We start from the raw sequence: 22,250 nt of genomic DNA on the forward strand, positions 1-22,250 counted from the left end.
GATCGCTTGTTCAGCTTTATGTTGCACTCTAATCGATGGTGTTGAGGAAGTAAATCGAACGAGTCTTGACTAGATGGGAGTACAGCGCGTACTTTAGCACCCACTCGACTTGTATCTGAAAGATAAAACACCAATCTCAAATTACTAATGTCTTCAGATGAGAAAGTGCAGAGGAAATCTCAAAAGGCAGAGGAGAACCCGACCCGTCGTGATGCTGATCGGAGATTGATATACTCCCTCCGTCCCGAAAAACATGTCGCGGCGGCATTTTTGCTAAAAAATCCTCTCGTTTTTCCAGACCAAACCCGCGCTCCTTGTCCTCCTCCTCCGACAGAAGCAGCAGCTGCGCTGCTCTCCGCCGCCACTGCTTCGCTGCTCCCCGCCGTCGCAGCTCCCCTTCTCCCCCGCTCTCCCGCCGCCGCAGCTCCCCTGCTCCCCCGCCGCCGCAGCTCCCCTGCTCCCCCGCCGCAGCTGCCTCCTGCTCCGCCGCCGCAGCTACCGCTCGCCTGCCTCCCCAAGCTTCCCCTTTCTCAAAAAAATCCTTGATTTGGATCCCATGTTAGTCCAACCCACAGCTACCGCCGCGCTCTGCTTCGGCTGCGTCGGAACCGCCGTCGGAGAGCCCGCAGGCACCGGATCCGGACCACCAACAACAACCTAAAGGCCGACGAGCAGCCGGGTGTCGTCCTCGCCGTCGACGACGACGGTGCCGCCGACGCCGCGAAGCGAGGGCGAGATCCTCCAGTCGGCCAACTTTGGATTTTTTTTGCCGACCTGCTCTCCGACGGCGAGTTGCAGCGCTGCTTGTCTATATCCGGAGAATTGGGAGTGTACGTTGCCGGAACGGCGGCGGGGCCCCCTCCTCTCTCGGACTCCACGGCGGGTCATCTCTCCCCTGCCGTCGTCGACCACCTCCCCGCCGGCGCCACACGCTTGCACCTGCACGCATCAGCAAGGAAGCCGTCGACCACGAAGCCAGTCCCGACGCACCTGCATCTGCACGCCGGTGCCACTCACCTGCATCTGCACACATCTGCATCAAGGCAAAGAGCTCGCCGGAGTAAAAAGGTCTTGTTTTTCTCGCCATCTTCTCCTGCCACCTTATTTTCTTGTAAAAGTTTCTACTGATTGCTCCATTGTTGCATTCCTGAACTCAATTTGTTCATTTGGCGTACTGTCAGTGGACTTGCTATGCTTGGAGTGGCACTTTACTAGACTGAAGAAATTGCTGCATCACTAGACTGAAGAAATTGTGTTGTCAGTTAGGGACTGAAGAAAATGTGTTGCAGATTTTGATTTGCTTGCTGATCTTCGGTTAACTCCATAGAAGAGTTTTGTACTGATTCAGTTAACTGACAGCAAGTAACAGCATGTTCTAACAGCAATAGTTTCAGAGTACTACTCCAAAATCCTCCTAGTTGTAGCTCACCTAAATGGTTGAATTCAAAGAACTGCAGTGGCCTTCAGTGATTGAGAGCTTAAAATTTCCAACAATCTGAACAAACAAAGTAAAAAGGATCAGTATCTCATTTCAGCTGATTTATTCTTCATAAGCATAGGCTTTTGTTTGTTGGAAACTAGCTTGTGAAACTGAAATTTAACAGTAAACTGAATTACTGTCATTTAACAGTAAACTGAATTTTAAACTGAGTACTGGAGTAAACTTGCTGGAGTACAAATTTATGCATTACTCCATATTTTTTGAAATACCTACTGCTATGAGCTATGTCAACAGGGCTACTCCAGTGCACATCACTGCCCAGAGCAAACTGAAACCCACTCTTCTCTCTCTACCCAAGGCTGTATATGTTTAGATCATGAAGGAGAGATGTATAAGGCTGTACTTATATACTGATAGCTAATTAAGAAGCTGGGAAATATATACTGATAGCTAATTAGCAAGGACATTGAGATGGATTAATCCAGTGCTACTCCTCTCATTATCTAATCTATCCATGCTATGGCTGCATATTTATTTACTGTACCAAAGATGGTCTTTCTTATTTTAGCTGATCCATCCCATGTGATATGCTAGATTTTAGCATCTGTATTGATGAACCTTTGATGAAACTAAAGAAAAACTGGAAGTGTCCTTGATAGCATGAAATGGACCTCTTAACTAAATAGAAGCGATTTCTTGTCATCCACCGTCCTTTTATTTGTTCCATGCTGATAGCTTTGCTGATTTAACATTAATTAAGAAAACCAAATTCATACCATATCATCTACTGATGATATGGTATTAGCAAAGGCCTTGCTTGCCTCATTAGTTGCTGTAGTTGTCAAGCAAAAATTTCAGTCCACTAACCCAAATTAATTCAAATAACTAAAATTAATCCAAATAACCCAAACTAATTCAAATAACCCAAATTAATTCAAATAACCCAGATAATTCAATTAATCCAAATAACCCAGATAATTTCAATAAATTCCAACAAGGAGTTGATATACAAGGATTAGACAAGGCATACACAAGGGCATGACATAAGGGCATCTTTGTCCCCTCTTGACACAAGATTACACAAGACATACACAGGGAGCACCTGACTACATGACATAAGGGCCTCTTTGCCCCCTCTTGACTACATTCTTTCTCTGGCCACTTCTTCCCTTCCCTTCCCTTTACTTTTCTTTCTTTTCCCTTCTCTAGCTAATTCTTTCCTTTCATTTTCTTTTCCTATTGCAATTTCCATTTCTTCTATAAGGGCCCTAGTATCAACAACTACCCGACTGTCACAATATACACCGGTTATTTCCATTCCAGCATTCTGAACGCGATCCTTGTGCAAGTGGGGCAACTTATATTGATTTCCTCCTTTGTCTTTCATAACTTCAAACATAACTGCTTCTAATGTGATAAAGCTTCTGTGCAACTTGTCGGGATCGTAGTTCTCGAATTCCTCTTCCACACCCTGTACCAGTTCCTGAATGTTTGTAGGTGACCTGCAGTCGGTTAGAGACTGGAGAGAGTTATGGAAGCAGAGGTCCAAACAATTTAACTCAGGGCTATTTGGGGGCTGTTGTAGCAATCGGATGTCAAGATCAGTTTGTTCCACAGCTTCTCGAAAAGCTACATCATTGGGAAGGACATGAGGCTTTGCGTTATCCTGTTGGATGAATATTGTTGCTCCCTCATCATCGTCAGGCCACTTACCCTGAATTGCCGGGATAACCTTATTGATTAGATAGTCTCTACACACAGGCCTGGTTACTTTCACTGATGTCAACACTTTTGTTCCCTTTGTTCTGTTCTGACTTGTCCGCTTCGCCTCAGTCTCTTCGACGAATGCCCAAATGCCGATCTTTCCATCGAATGTTAGCTCCCCCTCATTGTTATATCGTGGCCTGGCAACAGCTGTTAGGAACATTACCTTCCCAATGCTGTGAGTGTTTGACACGGTGCGCTTCGGTTCAGGTTCTCCTGGAAGTACATAGTAACTATTCTTCACTCGCGTCATGTCAAACCACTTCTCATCGATGTATTTGTATTCTAGTTTGCCTTCAACTCTGTTACTGAACAATTTACTGTATTTGTTTTCTAATTTCCATTCTCCATCTAAAATGAGATCATATTTCAAATTCAAGTAATAACAGCAGACAACACAAAAACAGCAGCAGCAACACATGTTTTCATAGTACTCCGTAAATGATTCATTTCCATACATGTACTCCATGTTCCTAATAACCAGCAGCAGCAGCTCTTGGTCAAGTACTCCTCATGTTCCTAATGAGGAGTACATGCAAACCAAGATAACCAACTTACAGTGAGAATCCCAACCTTGACCATGAATATCTCCTAAACTATAAGTCCAAATCAATTGATTCCTTTTTCATTATTATTTTTATTTAATTTCCTTTCTATTTGCAAAGTTTGGGATTTATTTTTCTCTTTATTGAAAATGCTTTGAAAAATTATTTCCAAAGAGAAATAATTCAGGAGGTGAAGACCAGGAGTTTTGTGACCCTCCATTTAAACAGGGCAAGCCACTTCATCCACTTGCTTGATGGCAATTGCAAGGCCATGGCTTCCAACTTGCAGATTCACGATTATTTTTGCCCTTTTATTGACTTGGCTTGTTATGCTTTTATTGTTTTCCTAAGTAGAGCTTGGTAGTGAGAAATAGACATCCGTAGGGTATTTTAAGAGTTAAACTTAATTGCCTTGGTTACTTTGGAGCTAGCATTCACTATGAAACTGGTATTTACTTTTGATAACATGAATCGTAATGAATAAAACAGTAGTGACAAGGAGACCCTTAGGGGTTGCTGGTATTGGTTCAATGGCAACAGCGCGAATGCTAAATGCTCATTTAGGCACCCAGTACGACCTCCTCTGTATTTATTTTGTTGACATAATATATGACCTCCACTGTTCTCTTTTCACTCAAAGCTAGTACTGCAGTTCTAGTCAGTTTAGTGCTTCAGTTAAACAGAGCAACATCATAAGCTATGGAAGTTTGTCTAATTGGCTTCTTCTTGTGGCTGGCAACAGTTGCTCTGCACAAAACCATACTACCCATTTACTCGAACATCCGAGCAGCTACGATTACAGTAATTAATAAGTGTGTGTACTTTCTTTTCAGCCGCTGGACGACTTGCTCGGAGCATCGGCGACTCCGCGGGCACCTCAACAAACTGCCCTTGCACCCAATGGCACCACAAAGCCAGTTGTCCCTTTGTCCCATGGTTGTCCAAAACCTGATGATGGTTTTAACCAGCTAACCGGGTGATACTGGACAATTTTGAAAGTTTTAACATGGTTCACATGCACGGAATGAGGCTACTATTTTATGAATGCTGCTAGTGCTACAAACCTGAATTGACATCATCTGAATTTGCTAGTGCTACAAAGTTTTAACCTGGACTGATTTATGAATGCTGCTAGTGCTACAAACCTGAATTGGCATCATCTGAATTTGCTAGTGCTACAAAGTTTTAACCTGGACTGTTTTATGAATGCTGCTAGTGCTACAACAATTTGCATCCTCTGAATTTTACAGTTTCACTCTGAATTGGCATCATCTGAATTAGCATCATCTGATCTCTGAATTAATCATGCTCTCTTTAATTTTCTGATCGGTAACAGTAAATCAACAGTACTCTGATGAATAAGTACTGTACCTTCTACAGAGTGCAGAGGAGTAGCAGCAATAGCAGCACGGGCAGGATCAGAAGAGGAGAAGCAGCACGGGCAGGGTCAGAGGAGCAGCAGCAGCACGGGCAGGGGAGAGGGAGCAGCAGCAGCAGCACAGGCAGATCTCCACCGGCGAGCTCCTGGTCCACCAGATTGTCGAGGCAAGCTCCGGCGACGACAGTAGGGGATCGCGGCGGCGCACGCGCGGGAGCTCCAGGAGGATGCGCGGGAGCACGAGGGAGGACGCACGCGGGGGCTCCAGGAGGATGCGCGGGGGCTCCAGGAGGGAAGCGCGCGGCCTCGAGGAAGACGTGGCAGGAGATTCCGGCGAAGCCCGCAGGCAGCGGGAGGAGACCACGGCGGCGCAGGTCTGGGCTGCGGCGGCAGAGGAGGTAATTGGCGAAGGCGGCGAGAGCAGGTACTTGGCGACGGAGGAGGAGCTCAGCTGGGCTCGCCAGCCCCTGGCGAATCACGCAGCTGGGCGGCGCCGGCCCCTGGCGACGCGCAGGCGACGGGCAGAGGAAGAAGACGGGGCGGAGGGACTTGTTTGAAACGCTTTTGAAACCACGAGGTTTTTTTTTTGCAAAATTACCGGTGAACTACGCCCGCGACATGTTTTTTGGGACGGAGGGAGTAGTATTCAGCAGGAAGGTAGGTACGGACACGGAAACACATGCTAATTGGCGAATTGCCGACAAAACACACAACGAACAGGGGAAACACACGCGCACACAGAAGGCCTAATCTTTCAAAGAGAAACAAGATGAAAAGAAAAAAAGCAGCACTCAACCACTCAAATGGAATTCCAGACATCTTTTTCAAGAACACGCGCGAGAATCGCATGTCTTTGTATTGATAGAGAGAAAAGAGGGTTTTTACTGATACCAGACAATTACAACGGCCTCACAAATACTCCCTCCGTCCGGGAAAAGTTGTCCCCATGGCGATTTTACAAAAAAAAACCTCCCCAAACTCCCGACACAACCTGCGCTCCTCGTCTTCTCCAGACGATGCTCGCCGCTCCGACACAGGCGCACGGACGCCGGAGCTCCCCTGCGCCGCGTCCTCCGCCGCCGCCGCAGCTACCTCCTCCGCCGCTCCCTTTTGCCTCGCGCAGCTCCCCTGCCTCACTTGCCTGCCTCCCGAATCTCCCCTCTTTGACCCCAAAAATTGCTTCTTCTTCCTCCCGCCGTGTCTCTTGCTCGAGCCCACCACCTCCCACCTAGCGTTGATGGAAGAAGCGTGGCCAGCCCTCGGCCTGGCGGCCGGCGACGCGGCCTTCCCACCCCCGCCCCGGCCCCCGTGGCGTGGGGCGCGGCCGCGACGGCGCGGCGGGAGACGGTGGCCAAGGAATCGTCCGCGCGCAGGCGGTGAGCCGGATCGTGTCCAGCCGCGCCAACTCAAGTGGCCTGGCCGTGGACGTCGTCGACGCCAACGCCGTCATCTCGGGAGGCGCCGCGCTCGCCTCCACCGCGGGCCGGCTGGTCACGGTGCTCGAGGAGGTGTGCGACGCCGCAGCGCGCCGGAGGCTCGCGCTCCTGCCCACCCCCGTCGAGACCACCGAGCCCGCCCCTGAGTTCGTCAAGGGAGGTCGAATGTTTACTTAAGCCAGCCTAGAGCCTCGTACTGCTGCTTTCATTTGCTGAATAGAGCTTAAACTCTGCACTTTCATGGACTGAAGTTCATTTTACTCATCGACTTACTTACCATGTCATAGGTTTCCATTCTCTGCTCTCTATTATTGCTTGATGCTCTTTGCATTGCTGTATTCAGTAGGGCCAGCTCGAACCGTGTGCACCTGGAAGAAGGCCAGCCCAAAGTTGATGAAGGGAGAAAGCCAATAGGATGCCCTGCAAATCGATTTCGAACAAGGTGTGTGTAGATTCAGAAATGTTCAGACTGAATGTTCACCGAATTAGTAAATCTTGTCTTTCCTAAAAACTGACCATGTCTTCGAACAAGGTGCATATGCCAGTGTTGTGTTAACACTTAACACTGAATGTTCAGTCTTGATTTTGAATGTTCACCGAATTTGCAAATCTTGTCTTCGAACAAGGTGCATATGCCAGTGCAAACCGAACAGCAAACTGAATTACTCTGAATATTCAGAAAATATCATGTTAGACAAGATTGTGAATTACTCTGAATATTTACATGGAACAGCAAACTGAATTACTCTGAATATTCAAAAAATATCATGTTAGACAAGATTGTGAATTACTCTGAATATTTACATGGAACGGCAAACTGAATTTTTTGACCATTTTACCTGGTGTAAACCGTAGGCAAAGCTGTTTGGATCCTCAAATACAGGAGTAACTAAAAGAGCATTTACCATCTGCAGCATCTCAAGAAATTCAGACTACACTACAGCATCTCAAGACATCTGCCCACCTTTTGTTTTGGTCAGATGACTAGATTGTGCCAAACTGTGCCCAACCACAAAGACAAAAGGCACTAGCACCACATAGTTGCATTAACCAAATAGACTTGTTTCATGAGTGCTTAATTTGCATTGATCAAATATACTGTAATTGCAGAAATTTTAGGAATATTGCTTGTCCAATCTGTGTGTAGAAATTTTAGGACTATGTGAATTAAAGGCTTTCTACTTGTCCTTGCTACTCCATCTCATTTGTTGTTAGTTTCTAGAGTACACCTACCAAAATCACTGCTATCAAGAGTGCAAAATGGATCTGAATTCTGAAACTACATCATGTTCCTGTTAATCATGTTTCTCAGTGAACTGGATTCTGAAACATTAAATCAAGAGTGGATCTTGTTTGAACTACTCTGAATTCTGTCTTGAAAACATTCAATCAAGAGCAATGATATTAAGAAAATTACTCTTGCATGCTCAAGTGAATTAGGACTATGATTTTAAAAACATTGAGCATTGTACCATTTCCAAAATCTGGACTAGCTGACTGATCAGCATGGCAGCATAAAAGTTGACTGAATTTTACTGAATCATTAAATTGTATTTTACTGAACCATTTCTACTCCATTTATTTCCAACTTTGTTTCTTGTGCAATTTGCTTCTTGTCCAGTTTAATTCAGTTTGATTTAATCCATACTCAATTGACAACATCTCAAATTTGGTCCAGACAACGAGAATCAATTGACAGCAAAAAATCAAGGTTGAACACTGACAGTGACTGCATTTAACATGACTACTTCATTTAAACTTCACTGTAATTATGCAAACGAAATTATGCAAGTGCTGCTGACCGTTAATTATGCAAGAGTATTTCCTTATTTAGATCAGTTTGGCCCCTTTTCAATTTTGCTCTACATCACTTGCTCCTTGTAAATTATTGCCAATCCACTATCAATTTTGATCAGCATAATTGTACACTATTCCTCAGTATGATAATCCTCCTGGGAAGATAATCTACTACTCCCAGTACTACTGCTCCCATGATCATGAAGTGTTAATCCTGATGTACCTTCAACATTTTCAGTTTACTGCAGTACCTGACGGCCTCTCACAGTCTGCAACCAGCCAACCACCTCTACTGGCTGCTGCCACTCCTCACATTGGCTAGGTAATTCCTCTTAATTTCTAAGAAAGCTATCCCCTGCTCTCCGTTGCAACAAGTGTATGAATTTTTAACTGAACTTCAACTGAAAAACTGTGTATCACTGTATAAAGGAGAAAATGACTATGGATTAAAGGTCTGAGAAAACTGTGTATGTACACTGTGTATCACTGTATCATGGAGCAGTATAGTACTGAAAACATCTCCATAAATGAATTTTGACAGTTTACAGATTCAGAGTTTGGAGTACTAGCAATTATCTTCAGCAAGACAAGTTTACAAACATCTCCATAACTGAATTTTACAAATTCTCCATAAATGAAGACATCTCCACAAATTCTCCACAAATGAATTTTGCTTGTACATACACTGTGTACAAGCAAGATAAATTCAGCAAGACAAGTTTACAAATTCTCCATGAATGAATTTTGACAGTTTACAAACATCTCCACGAATACATGGAAAGAAAAGTTTACAAATTATCTTCAGCAATTATCTTGCAGGTTCATCAGCACTTGAAAAAACAGCCATAGTAAATTCAGAGTTTGGAGTACTAGCAAATTAACTGAACCCTGAAACCTGAAATTTTAACTGAATTTTACCATCTTATTCTTCCTGAGGAACACGAGCTCTGGGCTCTGGCGGCAGCACAAGGAGCAGGGCAGAGGAGCAGGACCTCGTCAGCGTGCTTCTTGCTGCGCGCCAGTCCCCGGCGCCGGGGGCAAGGGGCGGGGTGGGGTCGGGATCCTCGATGCCGCAGGTGGCGCTGGTGCTGGAGGTGACGCTGTTCCCCCCGCTCGCCGGCGTAGCCGCTGCTGCTGGGGCTGGGCGGACCGGCGTCGCCGGCCATCCTCCTCCTCAACGAGCCCCCGGAACCCCCCCCCCCGGACGCGGCCGTCACGTACCCCTCGTCTTCGTCCTCCTCGGCGATCTCGTGGCCGGCGGCGGCGAAGTCTGCGAGCAGGTCAGCGGCACGGAGGGAGAGCGCGGCCAGGGCCGGATCAGCGGTCAGGGCCTCGCTGGCGGGGGCCGGATCGGGGGCCAGGGCCTCGCTCCAGTTCTTCCCAATGAACACGGAGCAGCATGAGCTTGAGCAGCCTCCGTTAGGCCAGCGCAGGTTGGCCGTCGTCAAGCTCTAGGCCCGATGGCTTGTGCCGGCGGTGGCTGGGGCGACCACGGTGCGGGCGGGCGACGGAGGAAGGAGGAAGAAGTAGTGGGGGGCTGATTAGCAACAGTTTAAAAGGTGGAAGGGTTTTTTCACAAAATTACAAATGAACTAAGGTGCGGACAACTCAATATATTATATCTATATCTTTTTTTTTCGCGAATACGCAAGTTGCGTATCATTTCATTGATAGGTAGAAAGCAAGAGTTACAGGGGCCCAATTACAAACTCCAACACCAGCAGGAGAGCGTGCAACTAGGATGAGCAAGAGACCGGGATGCTCAGCCCGGAAAACAGAGCAGAGGCGCGCCTAGGGCGGCTCGAATTGGGTGATGGCGGCTCGAATTGGCTGATCGTGGCGAGCCCTCTCGCCCCAGCCAAGGCCCAGGTCCGTGACTCGTCGAGGATGCCTTGCGTCACAAGGTCGGCGGATGGGCGGGCGGAGTCGAAAAACACGGCGTTACGGTGCCTCCAAATGCTCCAAGCAGTAAGGACGACAAGGGAGGCGAAGCCTTTGCGAAGCGAGTGCGGGGTGTTGAGGGTGGCGGCGCTCCACCAGTCGATGAATCTGTCCTGCCGTCGGAATCGCCGCGGTGATTCTGAAGCTCGAGAGCACGCGGTGCCATACTTCGCGGGAGAACGGACAGCCGACCAGGAGATGGTCGATCGTCTCGAGGGTCTGGTCGCAGAGGACGCAGGTAGGGCTGTGGGAAAGCGCATGGCGGGCGCGGCGCTCCGCGGTCCAGCAACGGTCGAGGGTGACTAGCCAGATGAAGACCTTGTAGCATAGCGGAGCCCACGTTTTCCAGATCAGCTTGGCGTGCGACGACGAGGTGGAACCAAGAAAGAGGGCATCGTAGCAGGACTTGGCAGAATATATGCCCGAGGACGTCCAGCGCCAGCGGATGGCGTCAGGAGCGGAGGAGAGGGGGATGTCGCGAACGCGACGCCAGAGCTCCAAGTACCGAAGAGCCGCAAGGGGGCCAAGTGCCCCTTGGATGTCCTGGGTCCAAGAGCGAAGATGGAGGCCGTCCGCCACAGAGCGGGCTTTCCGACGTCGTTTGGGCACGAGGGCAAGGATCGCCGGTGCAAACTCGGCCACACACTGTCCTTGGATCCAGTGATCAGTCCAGAAGCGGCAGGTATGGCCATCGCCAATGATCCAAGTGGTAGACGCCCTGAAGATCGCGCGGACCTCCGCATCATGGGGGAGCTGGAGGTGTTTCCATGGCCGGTTGTGGTCAGTGTGCTGGAGCCAACGGACCCGGAGGGCGATGCCCACACGAAAGAGATCGCGCACGCCAAGGCCGCCAAGGCCGAGCGGCATGCACACCCTGCGCCAGTTGACAGGGCAGCATCCTGACGCCGCGTCCTTGCGCCCGTGCCACAGGAAGTCTCGGATGACCCGGTTGGCGTGCTTGAGGGTGCTAGCATTCAGAGCGATCGCCGCCAGGATGTGAGTAGGCATGGCAGTGAGGACGTGGCGAGCCAGAGCAAGTCTTTCGCCCCTAGAAAGCAGGGCGGCTCGCCAGGTGGGCATCTTCTTCTGAAGGCGAACAATGAGCGAATCAAAGGCGGAAGATGGCAGCTTTCGGAGTGACAAAGGGAGACCCAGGTAGGTGATTGGGAACTGGGCAATGGGACAGGCCAGGGCGGCGCTCACCTCCACAGACAGCTCCTCGGAGCAGCGAATGGGAGAGATGGAACACTTGGCGTAGTTGGTATGGAGGCCAGAGGCCACCCCAAAAATCCGGAGTATCTCACGCACCGCGTCGAGGTCGTGGGCATCCGGATGGCAGAAGATCACCACATCATCCGCGAAGAGGGACACGCTAGAGGACGTGCATTGTGGAGTGAGGCGTCTGAGGATACCACAACGGACGGCGTGCTGGATGAGGGAGTTGAGCATGTCGATGACGATCGTGAAAAGCATCGGGGAGACCGGATCCCCCTGACGGAGGCCCTTGGCATGGGGGATGGGTGGTCCAGGATGCCCATTGATCAAAACCCGGGTGCTGGCCGTGGAGAGGAGGATGGAAATCCACTCCCTCCATCTTGGGCTGAATCCGAGATGGCGAAGAGTCTCGAGGAGGAACGGCCAAGAAACCGAGTCGAACGCCTTGGCTATGTCGAGCTTGAGGAGGATCCTAGACAGCTTGCGATGATGAAGGTGCCTGGCGGTCTGTTGGACAAGGAAGAAATTGTCGTGGATGCAACGGCCCGAGATGAACGCGCTTTGGTTAGGGGAGATCATTTCCCCAAGCCTAGGGGCGAGCCGGAGGGAGAGAACCTTCGCAAAGAGCTTTGCGAGGAGGTGAATCAAGCTAATCGACCGATAGTCGGAGAGGGAGGCGGCGTCTGGTCTCTTGGGGAGCAGTGTGAGGAGAGCCTCGTTCAACCGCTGGAAGCTCTGCCCGTTTAGCTCGTACAGCTTCCCAAAGGCCTCGACGATGTCGTCCTTGATGATCGCCCAGGCGGAGCGAAGGAACTCAGCCGTGAATCCGTCAGGCCCGGGCGCTTTTCCGGTGGGCAAGAGCTTGATGGCGTGCCAAATCTCGTCGGTAGAGAATGGGAGCTCGAGGGCCGACAGATCGAAGGAGCGTGGCTCGAAAGCTGGGAAGTTGTGACGCCCCCGATTCAATCGTACACTAATCATACACGCAAATGTGTACGATCAAGATCGAGGACTCACGGGAAGATATCACAACACAACTCTAGACACAAATTAAAATAAAACAAGCTTTATATTACAAGCCAGGGGCCTCGAAGGCTCGAATACATAAGCTCGAAAACACAAGAGTCAGCGGAAGCAATAATATCCGAGTACAGACATAAGTTAAACAAGATTGCCTTAAGAAGGCTAGCACAAACTGGGATACAGATCGAAAGAGGCGCAGGCCTCCTGCCTGGGACCTCCTAACTACTCCTCGAAGCCGAACTCCACGTAGAATCATCCTCGGGATCTCTAGCTCCTGGACTCCAGCATCTGGTTGCGACAACCAGGTATAGAAAGGGGAAAAGAGGGAGAAAAGCAACCGTGAGTACTCATCCAAAGTACTCGCAAGCAAGGAGCTACACTACATATGCATGGGTATATGTGTAAAGGGCCATATCGGTGGACTGAACTGCAGAATGCCAGAATAAGAGGGGGATAGCTAATCCTGTCGAAGACTACGCTTCTGGCCACCTCCATCTTGCAGCATGTAGAAGGGAGTAGATGGTAAGTTCACCAAGTAGCATCGCATAGCATAATCCTACCCGGCGATTCCCTCCTCGTCGCCCTGTTAGAGAGCGATCACCGGGTTATATCTGGCACTTGGAAGGGTGTGTTTTATTAAGTATCCAGTTCTAGTTGTCATAAGGTCAAGGTACAACTCCGGGTCGTCCTTTTACCGAGGGACACGGCTATTCGAATAGATAAACTTCCCTGCAGGGGTGCACCACATAACCCAACACGCTCGATCCCATTTGGCCGGACACACTTTTCTGGGTCATGCCCGGCCGCGGAAGATCAACACGTCGCAGCCCTACCTAGGCACAACAGAGAGGTCAGCACGCCGGTCTAAATCCTATGGCGCAGGGGTCTGGGCCCATCGCCCATTGCACACCTGCACGTTGTGTACGCGGCCGGAAGCAGAACTAGCCCCCTTAATACAAGAGCAGGCTTACGTTCCAATCCGGCGCGCGCCGCTCAGTCGCTGACGTCACGAAGGCTTCGGCTGATACCACGACGTCGAGTGCCCATAACTTTCCCATGTAGTTGGTTAGTGCGTATAGACCAAATGGCCAGACTCAGATCAAATACCAAGAACTCGTTAATCGTGTTATTATTAAGTATCCGCGGACGCCGACCAGGGTCAGGCCCACCTCTCTCCTAGGTGGTCTCAACCCGCCCTGTCGCTCCGCCACAAAGTAACAGTCGGGGGCCGTCGGGAACCCAGGCCCACCTCTATCGGGATGGAGCCACCTGTCCTTTCAGCCCCCTCATCAGAATCACTTGCGGGTACTCAACGAGCTGACCCGACTTTAGTCACCACATGTGTCATGTATATAAAGTATATAGTATATACCCGTGATCACCTCCCTAGTGATCACGGCCCGATAGTATAGCATGGCAGACGGACAAGAGTGTAAGGGCACTGATGGAACTCTAGCATCCTATATACTAAGCAGTAGGATAGCAGGTAAGGGTAACAACTGTAGCAACAATGACAGGCTATGCAGCAGAATAGGATTAACCGAAAGCAGTAACATGCTACACTCTTCTAATGCAAGCACTCTTCTAAGCCTATGGGCTAGGCCTAGTGTTGTGTTTTCTGTACTGAACTTGAATGCTACCTGTTGGTGGGCTTTATTAATTTATTTAAAGCCAGACGCTCCTTGCGTCTTCGTTCTAAAAAAAGAGTCTAATCTAGAAAACGTAGGGCAGCCAACTAAAGAATAGTCTAATCCAGAATAAAAAACGGGAAAAGCTTACCTTCAGCCGACCGATCACGCGCGCGCATCCACCGGCTCCGTGTCCGTTGGATCGCCTGTTGATCAGACGGATGAGAACCGCCCCGCTTTCCGCGCCGCGCGCGTTCGTTTTCTGAAACAGAGATATTGTTTCAGGATAAGCATTCGTGCAACTGGCCTCCGTTGACTCGTGTCTTTGGGAGGGCGACGCTTCTGGATTTGGGAGGGCGGCGGGGGCGGCGTCGTTCGGCGACTGGGGCATATCCAGCGCGGTGGCGACGGCGACGGGTTCGGCGGTGGGCGACGTCGACTCTAGCAGGTATGGATCGGATACCCCCTCCCCCCTCCATTCCCCCCGCATTTCTGGGCGACCACCGTCCTGGCACGACCAACACTAGACACAGCCACATCACAACGCCTTACGTCCAAGCAGACTCCAAGTTTCTGCAACAACAACGTTGTTGCGGAACGGCGGCAGCCAAGACTGTGCGACGCGGCCGGAGATGTTGTTGCAATTTTTGTACCAAGGGTCTTGTTACAGAAAATTAGGCGCGGCGTGAGATGTCTTTTCAATTTTTGCAACAAGGGTCTTGTTGCAGAAAATTGGAGAATAAGAGTTTTTGCAACTGGGGACTTGTTGCAGAAAATTAGAGAAAAGGAGTTTTCGCAACAAAGCTCTTGTTGCAGGAAATTAGAGATGAGAAAGTTTCACAAGAAAGCTCTTTTTGCAGGATATTAGAGAAGAGGAGGTTTGGCAACTAGAGTAGCTCCTACACGCCGCCGGCGGGCTGATTTTGCGTTTGGTTGGCGCGCGGCGCAACTCAGTCAAGGTCGGGTCAAGATTGTCTTGTTTCTGCAACAGAGCGTTTGTTGCGGGAAATAACAAGTGGGCATGCGGGGCGTGGACACCGCATCGGACGGCTATCAGCTCGGGTATTCAATGGCCGTCGAGGCGACGGATAAAATCTAAATATCGGCCGGCGGACGCGTAGCAGCGCCCACTTCGGAAAAGACCTTGCTACGTGTTACTCATTGGAAGCCCGTACATAAATATTACTGGATATTACTTAACCCGATCTTATCATCCATGTGGCCTTACCCGGCAAGATCCATCCATGATTCATCCAAGTTAGTTTTCTTTCAACTTCTTGCATGTTAATCATCACTCGGCAGTGTACCTGTTGTGCCCAGCTAATCACTATTTATATTTAAAAATGACAGCAATTTCCTTTTGTGGCTATGTTGCTACTTCTAACTTAATGAACGGTCAACACACACTCTGTCTATTAACGGTCAAATGTAACATTCGGCCCTGACAGCTGGCCATCCATGTTATTTTCTTTCTTGAATACGCACGAGTGTCCGTATCATATTTATAAAGAGGGGGTGGGTAAATAACCCAAATCCACCGGTAATATTAGTACATCATGAGCCATGCTCCCACATCTACTACTCCTTAAGGAGGAGGCCTATGGTTACTACTCACGTCGTGCCCACCTTGCTAGCTCTGCAGCAACGCCGTTCCAATCCCCCTTGATCAGGCCCGCCATACACCAAGTGTTACCTTCTTCCACAATTTGCATAATGAGCCCACTGAGCGAGGGTGAAGCACCATCAAAACGATCGCACTGCGGTGCTTCCACATCTCCCAAAGGACTAGGGTGATGATGACGCGCATGTTCTTTGGCTTGTCCGCGCACCAATCCACCGAAGTTTCATGGCCCTCGGGAGTCCAAGCCGGCTTGCCGATCGTGGTGCAAAGTGTTCTCCGGATCGTCCGCGCAAAGACACAGGTTAGCTCGATGTGGTCCAAAGTCTCCTCATGTTGGTCACAGAACGGGCAGGCATCCGGGTGCGGTAGGCCTCGTCGAGCAAGACGATCTGCCGTCCAACATCTGTTTTTCATGGCAAGCCAGAGGAAGAAACGACAGCGTAACGGTGCCTTGGATTTCCACGTGAATTGTGCTGTAGCTGGCACCTCCCTTCCTGCAAACCTTGCCGCATAGGCAGACTTGGCAGAGAACATACCATTACTTTCCCAGGCCCAAGCTATGGTATCCGGCACTCCCTCTTGCAGATTAATCTCCTGAATCCGTAGCCACATGCGCAGATACTGTCTGAGAGCTTCCAGCCGTAAGTCCGGGTTTATATCCGTTGCCCAGATTCCTGTATTGACAGCCTCTTTGAGAGATCTTACTTTCCTTTTGCGCGGGGGAACAGCTGCATATACCAGTGGTGCAAGCTCCTGAAGACAGAATCCATCTAACCAACGATCCTCCCAGAAAAGAGTTAGATTCCCGTCCCAATTGTTATCCTAGTCACGGCATTGCAGAGGGCAATCGAGTCCTTGGGAACCTTGATGTTGAGCTCGCTCCACGGCCTTTGATGGTCTACTCGTTGCAGCCAGGGCCAACGCGCCTGCAAAGCCACGTTCAGCCATGCGAGGTCTGGGATACCTAGGCCGCCAGTCCACTTTGGTGCGCATACCGTTGCCCAAGCAACCGAACAGTTTCCACCGTTTCATTGGCTCTTGCCGCACCACAAAAACCCTCTGATGATCCTGTTGATGGCATGCATGGTCTTCTTCGGAAGAGCGAGTGCGAGCATCACGTGTATTGGAATAGAGCATAGAACCGAAAGGACGAGGGTGAGTCTGCCGCTCTTGGGTAGTGTGGCCGCCTTCCACTTTGGCAGACATTGGGCAATGCGTTCCACCAGGCTGTGTAGCTGTGCGGCAGATGGCTTGCGCAGGCATAGCGGCAGGCCAAGGTATCGGCATGGAAAAGTCTCGAGTTCACAGCCCAGGGTAGCAGCGGTGAGCGCTTTCTCGTCGTCAGAGCAGCGGATGGGAATTGCTGCTGTCTTGTTGAAGTTCACTTGAAGGCCAGAGGTTGTCCCAAACAGGCGCAAGATGCGCGAGCAAGCTTGAAGATCATTATCCGTCGGCTTAAGGAATACAATTGCATCGTCGGCGAAGAGGGATACCCGCTGCCTTAGCCCTTGACTTGCCAGCGGCGTCAAAACTTCCATGTCCACAGCAAGCCTAAACAGATGGTGGAGCGGCTCCATTACAAGGATGAAGAGCATGGGGGACAAAGGCCCACCTTGCCGTAGTCCTTTGCAGTTGAATATCGGAGCTCCGGGAACGCCATTAACCATGATGCGGGTAGAAGAGGTGACAAGCAGGCCCGCAATCCACTCCAGCCATCTACTGCCAAAGCCCAAAGCACGGAGGACTTCGAACAAAAAAGGCCACTGCACCGTGTCGAATGCTTTAGAAATATCCAGCTTAAGCATGATTGCAGGTTGCCGTAGCGCGTGCAGCTGTCTCGCAGTGCTCTGGACCAACATGAAGTATGTTATAATCAGATTCAATTTGAGCCCAATCGATCATTAGTGTTTTCTGTGGAAAAACTAGACAAAACCATAGGTATCAACGGAAAAAAATAAGTAGGTAGTCTTTCGGAACCCTAACACAATTGTTGTAGTCTTTTGCTACTTACCCGTCATCTGCATGTGAATCGTAAATTTTGCACTCACTAAAGTATGCTTTCCTTAGAACATCTCTAGCAGACCCTGCATAACGTCGACCCGCAAAACGCGTTTGCAGTTCGCGAAAAAACGGCTTTGCGGGCCGGCGCGGACGGCCGCAGAGGCAGACCCCGCAAAACGGACCCATATAAAAGGATATTCGCGGAATATGCTCTTTTACGGGTCGGCTTTGCGGGGTCTGGTCTGGTGCCGCTCCCGCCGGCCCGCAAATTCTAAATTTGCACCTCAATTTGACACAAGATAATGCATTTCTTTGCTTTTTCAACAACATTGGATACATAGGACATCACCAAATCTTTGCTAGAATAGCAAGACCAAAGAAAACAAGAACCACAATTATGCATTTTAGAAGATTTCCAACTTCCATAACTGCTCCCACTAGTTGGACCAATATCTTCTCCATGCATTCATTGTTGATCTGTGGATTCTTGATTTTGCATTTTTCATTCTTCTTCTTTGGTTCTAAAGAAGTAGACGTTGCTTCCCCTCTAGTTGCACATGCAGCCGCTTCATTTCCTTCAATTCTACTAAGGAGTGCACGGACGTCTATTAAGTTTCTTTCTATCAATAAATCAATGTATTCGCCTTCCCAAAACCAAAATGAGCATCCATCTTTCTACACACATGATGATGTTCGAAATGAGCTATCGCAATTGAACCAAAGAATGCGGTGCCAAAGCCGAATGAAAACAACATGTACCCTGTCGTTTTCGCATTTGAAGAACACCCATCCGGGGTGCTTCGGCGTGCCCGAAGTTAGCCGCAGCACTGTCTGCGTGCAGTCGTGGCACTGTATGAGCGGCATCGGCGAGCCACAGAGTCTCTGCGCGAGCGCCGAGCCCGGCGGACGGCTAGCCGAATCCATGCCGACAAACCGTCGGCGGCGGCGACAGGACGAACCCGTACTTGCATGCGGCGATGGGACTTTACCGGGGCTGCGCGAGGTGCTCCCCGACCATTCCATCGCTTGGCGCAGCCACCGGCGGCCGAAAAAGCCAAGTCCGGCCGCCCGTGACGAAGGGTCGCAGATCTGCAACTTTCCGGCCCGTCAACGCAGGAGGGGGGGGGGCGGAGGGCAACCTCGTGCGTGTGGCGGCCTTTCGGCGTGACCCCGCCAGCTACTTTCGCCGGAATCGTGGGCGGCGGCCAAGCGAGGGGGAGAGGGGAGATGGTAGGTGGGGGAAAGCGCGGGCTGAAATGTCCTCTCCACCAACCGCTCCCGCTATATGCAGGGCACCAACGGGCGGGGGGGGGGGGAATCCGCGTATTCGCGGGTTGGGGTCAAGATTTTACCGTGCCCCTCAAAAAATTTTACGGACCGGCCGCGTTTGCGGGGCCTGTTCGGGCGGGATTTTCAGCGCCGACTCGCATTTTAACGGTTATTTTGCAGATCGGAGCTTTTTGCAGGGTCTGCTAGAGACGCTCTTAGAAAGTTATACTACGAACTGGTACTTTGAAGGATCTACTATTTGTATCGTGAGTTTGTGACACAGATGCTGATAGGCTGCAGCATAGGTTATTTGAAGCATAAAGTAGTTGTGCATGGATGGTTATTCTTGTTGTAACACCCACTTGGAAGCTATGCTTTATCTGAACTGATGGGTAAGACGGCATTTCTGTTCTCTGCATCTGCAAAGGTAGCACCTGGCATCTCTTTAAATACCTAAGATATCGTTTATGTTATACTAAGCATAATCTGTACCATGGATGTGAGAAATTGATGCCTTCCTTGCTCTCTTGTACTACTTCTTACTGCCGCAAAGCCAAGTCTGCAGTTTACATCCCCTGAAAGCAATGTCAGAGAACACCATAGAGTTGTGCCAAAAATGGGATAGTCGAATGCTCTAATTTGAGAATGGTCCCCTTCAAAAATTTATTTTATCTGAGATTGGTCAATGTGGACTGGAATGGTCATATCATAGCCTGATGCCTCGTGGAAGTGGGTAGATAGAGCACGGGACATGCATGTACAGGACACTGGCTCAATGCTCTTTTGGTTATGGTGATCATTCTATGGAAAATGAGGATTGGTTTAGACTGATAAATGAAGTTACCTTGTGTGAAATTAAGGCATGCACACCTACGAGTGTTCTTTTATAGGCTCCTAGCAGCATTTTCACTTGTGCGTGTCACTTGGATTCTTACATAAGGTATTTCTTCTCTCTGAGGCCACCCCATCCACGGGAAATGCTAAACCAATCTCACCAAGCAACTCACTCCGTTTTTTGAACCCTGCACGGCATTATATATTTGATGAAGAACAGGATTGCAACAAGTGACAAGGAAATCAAGAACAGCTCAAGACCATGGAGGCACCGAGAAATCACGGCGCGCCATGCCTGCTCCTTCTGCTGGCACTAGCTGCCCAATGGTGCAGTGTCTCGACGGCGAGCTGCAGCTTCACGATATCCAACTACTGCACTCACACCATCTGGCCGGGGACGATGGCCGGCGCGGGCACGCCGCAGCTGCCCACGACGGGGTTCAGGCTAGACCCCGGGCAGACCGTGCGGATCCCGGCGCCGGCCGGTTGGTCCGGCCGGATATGGGCGCGCACGGGGTGCAACTTCAGCACCGACGGCTCAGGCGCGGCCGCCGGCGCGGTCGCGTGCCAGACCGGCGACTGCGGTGGTGGACACATGGAGTGCGGCGGCACGGGCGGGAAGCCGCCAGCGACGCTCTTCGAGATCACGCTGGGGAAGGGCGGCCCCGCCGACCAGGACTTCTATGACGTGAGCCTCGTCGACGGGTACAACCTGCCCGTCGTCGCCGTCCCGCGGGCGCGGCAGGGCAGCTGCAATGCCACCGGCTGCGCCGCCGACCTCAACCTCTGTACGTGGCATGTAGCATAACTATGAAGCAACTCTGCAGAAGTGTATACTCTGACACATAGACGACAATCATGTTACTGCAGCATGTCCCAAGGAGCTGCAGGTGGCCGGCGGCAATGGTGGCGGCCCGGTGGCATGCCAGAGCGCGTGCGAGGCGTTCACGCAGGACAAGTACTGCTGCAGTGGCGCCTACGCGACGCCAGACACCTGCAGCCCGACGGCCTACTCGTCCGTCTTCAAGTCGGCGTGCCCGCGGGCCTACAGCTACGCCTACGACGACGGCAGCAGCCTCTTCACCTGCAACGCCGTCGACTACACCATCGCGTTCTGCCTCCCTCCAGCCGGGTAACCAATCACGTCGACATGAAATGTATTGCAATTTGCAACCAGTAGTAATTAACATTGGTCGCTGAAATGTGCTTCTGAATGAACTCGGTAGTTCCAACGTGCCAAACTTCAACATGATATGTACAGCTGAAATTTTGTGCTTTGAAATACTGGGAATTTGATGGATGACCCATGGTTCACACAGGTTGAACATGCCTGCTGATGCTAACGGTGCTCCTCCTGCTGACAACAATGGTGGTGGAAGCGCATACGTGCCGCCCCCGACAGGCAACAGCGGGGCTGGGAGCGTCTACCAGCCACCCCCTGCAGGTAACAATGGTGCCGGAAGTGCCTACCAGCCGCCTCCAACAGGCAACAATGGCGTCGGAAGTGCCTACCAGACACCTCCGACTGGCACCAATGGCATTGGAAGCACCTACGAGACACCCTTGGCTAGCAGCAATGGCGTCGGAAGTGCCTTCCAGCCGCCCCTGACGGGCGACGACAATGGCGTGAGAAGCGCCTACCAGCCGGGGATGACCCCGTCGTCGGCGAGCACGCGATACGGTCAGCTATGGTTTCTGCTACCTGCAGCGCTCGTGTTCTTTAAATGATCAATCTCCATGAAAGGCCAGCCAGTGTTTCATGTCGAGCCGGCCTTCGAGCTTCCGAATACATGAGGGATTGGATGATCTTAGGCGCGGAAGAAAGAAGAGGCTCGAAGCAGAGTACATCCAAGCATAGATCTTGTAGGAGTTTCTGACAGATTCACAGTAGTCGCAACTTAAAACCCTCCTGTATTCAGTAACTAGATAGTACTGGTGGTGCAGATTGGGGGAGATGTAAATATTGGCTTCTTTCATGTAGACCAACAATGAAATCTACTCCAGTAGTACAAATTGTATACTCATTAATTCCATTATTAATAAGGAATGGTATACTCATTAATTCCATTATTAATTTCTCTGCTTTTAGGAACTTTAGCACTGTCGGGTGATAAACCTTCTCCTTTTTCTGTAGTGTTACGATAGTTTGAATTGAATAGCCCCATCTAATTCTCGAGAGAAATTTCTCATCCCAAGAAATCTGACGATCAAACAAACAAGAAAAGGAAGCAACTAAGGGCCTCTTTGGATAGCATAAAATCTCAATTGAAATGTGCTAAGAAATAGTAGAAAATAATACCGGAACATGACTTATGGATTCCTACAGGACTCGAGGCACAAGAAGTGTTTTTGCAATG

At 50.2% G+C, this 22,250-nt stretch overlaps 1 protein-coding gene across 10 annotated transcripts; it reads left to right on the plus strand.

The window, feature by feature from the left end:
• Nucleotides 1-122: 122 nt before the first annotated feature.
• LOC123164410 (thaumatin-like protein 1b) lies at nt 123-21,960 on the plus strand. Of its 10 annotated transcripts, XM_044581874.1 has the most exons (10): nt 123-1,068; nt 4,584-6,724; nt 6,908-7,006; nt 8,600-8,683; nt 14,454-14,616; nt 15,029-15,425; nt 19,353-19,486; nt 19,613-20,681; nt 20,764-21,025; nt 21,213-21,960. In XM_044581874.1, the coding sequence occupies exons 8-10, from the start codon at nt 20,156-20,158 to the stop codon at nt 21,619-21,621; spliced, it is 1,197 nt and encodes a 398-aa protein (XP_044437809.1). In that variant the 5' UTR covers nt 123-1,068; nt 4,584-6,724; nt 6,908-7,006; nt 8,600-8,683; nt 14,454-14,616; nt 15,029-15,425; nt 19,353-19,486; nt 19,613-20,155; the 3' UTR covers nt 21,622-21,960. The 10 variants fall into 10 exon arrangements, with proteins under 10 accessions (XP_044437809.1, XP_044437812.1, XP_044437811.1 ...); XM_044581877.1 differs by having other exon boundaries at nt 4,584-4,726; nt 5,131-6,724; nt 15,029-20,681; XM_044581876.1 differs by having other exon boundaries at nt 4,584-4,686; nt 5,131-6,724; nt 15,029-20,681.
• Nucleotides 21,961-22,250: the final 290 nt, after the last annotated feature.

The sequence above is a fragment of the Triticum aestivum genome, chromosome 7D (assembly GCF_018294505.1).
Source record: "Triticum aestivum cultivar Chinese Spring chromosome 7D, IWGSC CS RefSeq v2.1, whole genome shotgun sequence".
In the NCBI taxonomy this organism is placed as follows: Eukaryota; Viridiplantae; Streptophyta; class Magnoliopsida; order Poales; family Poaceae; genus Triticum; species Triticum aestivum.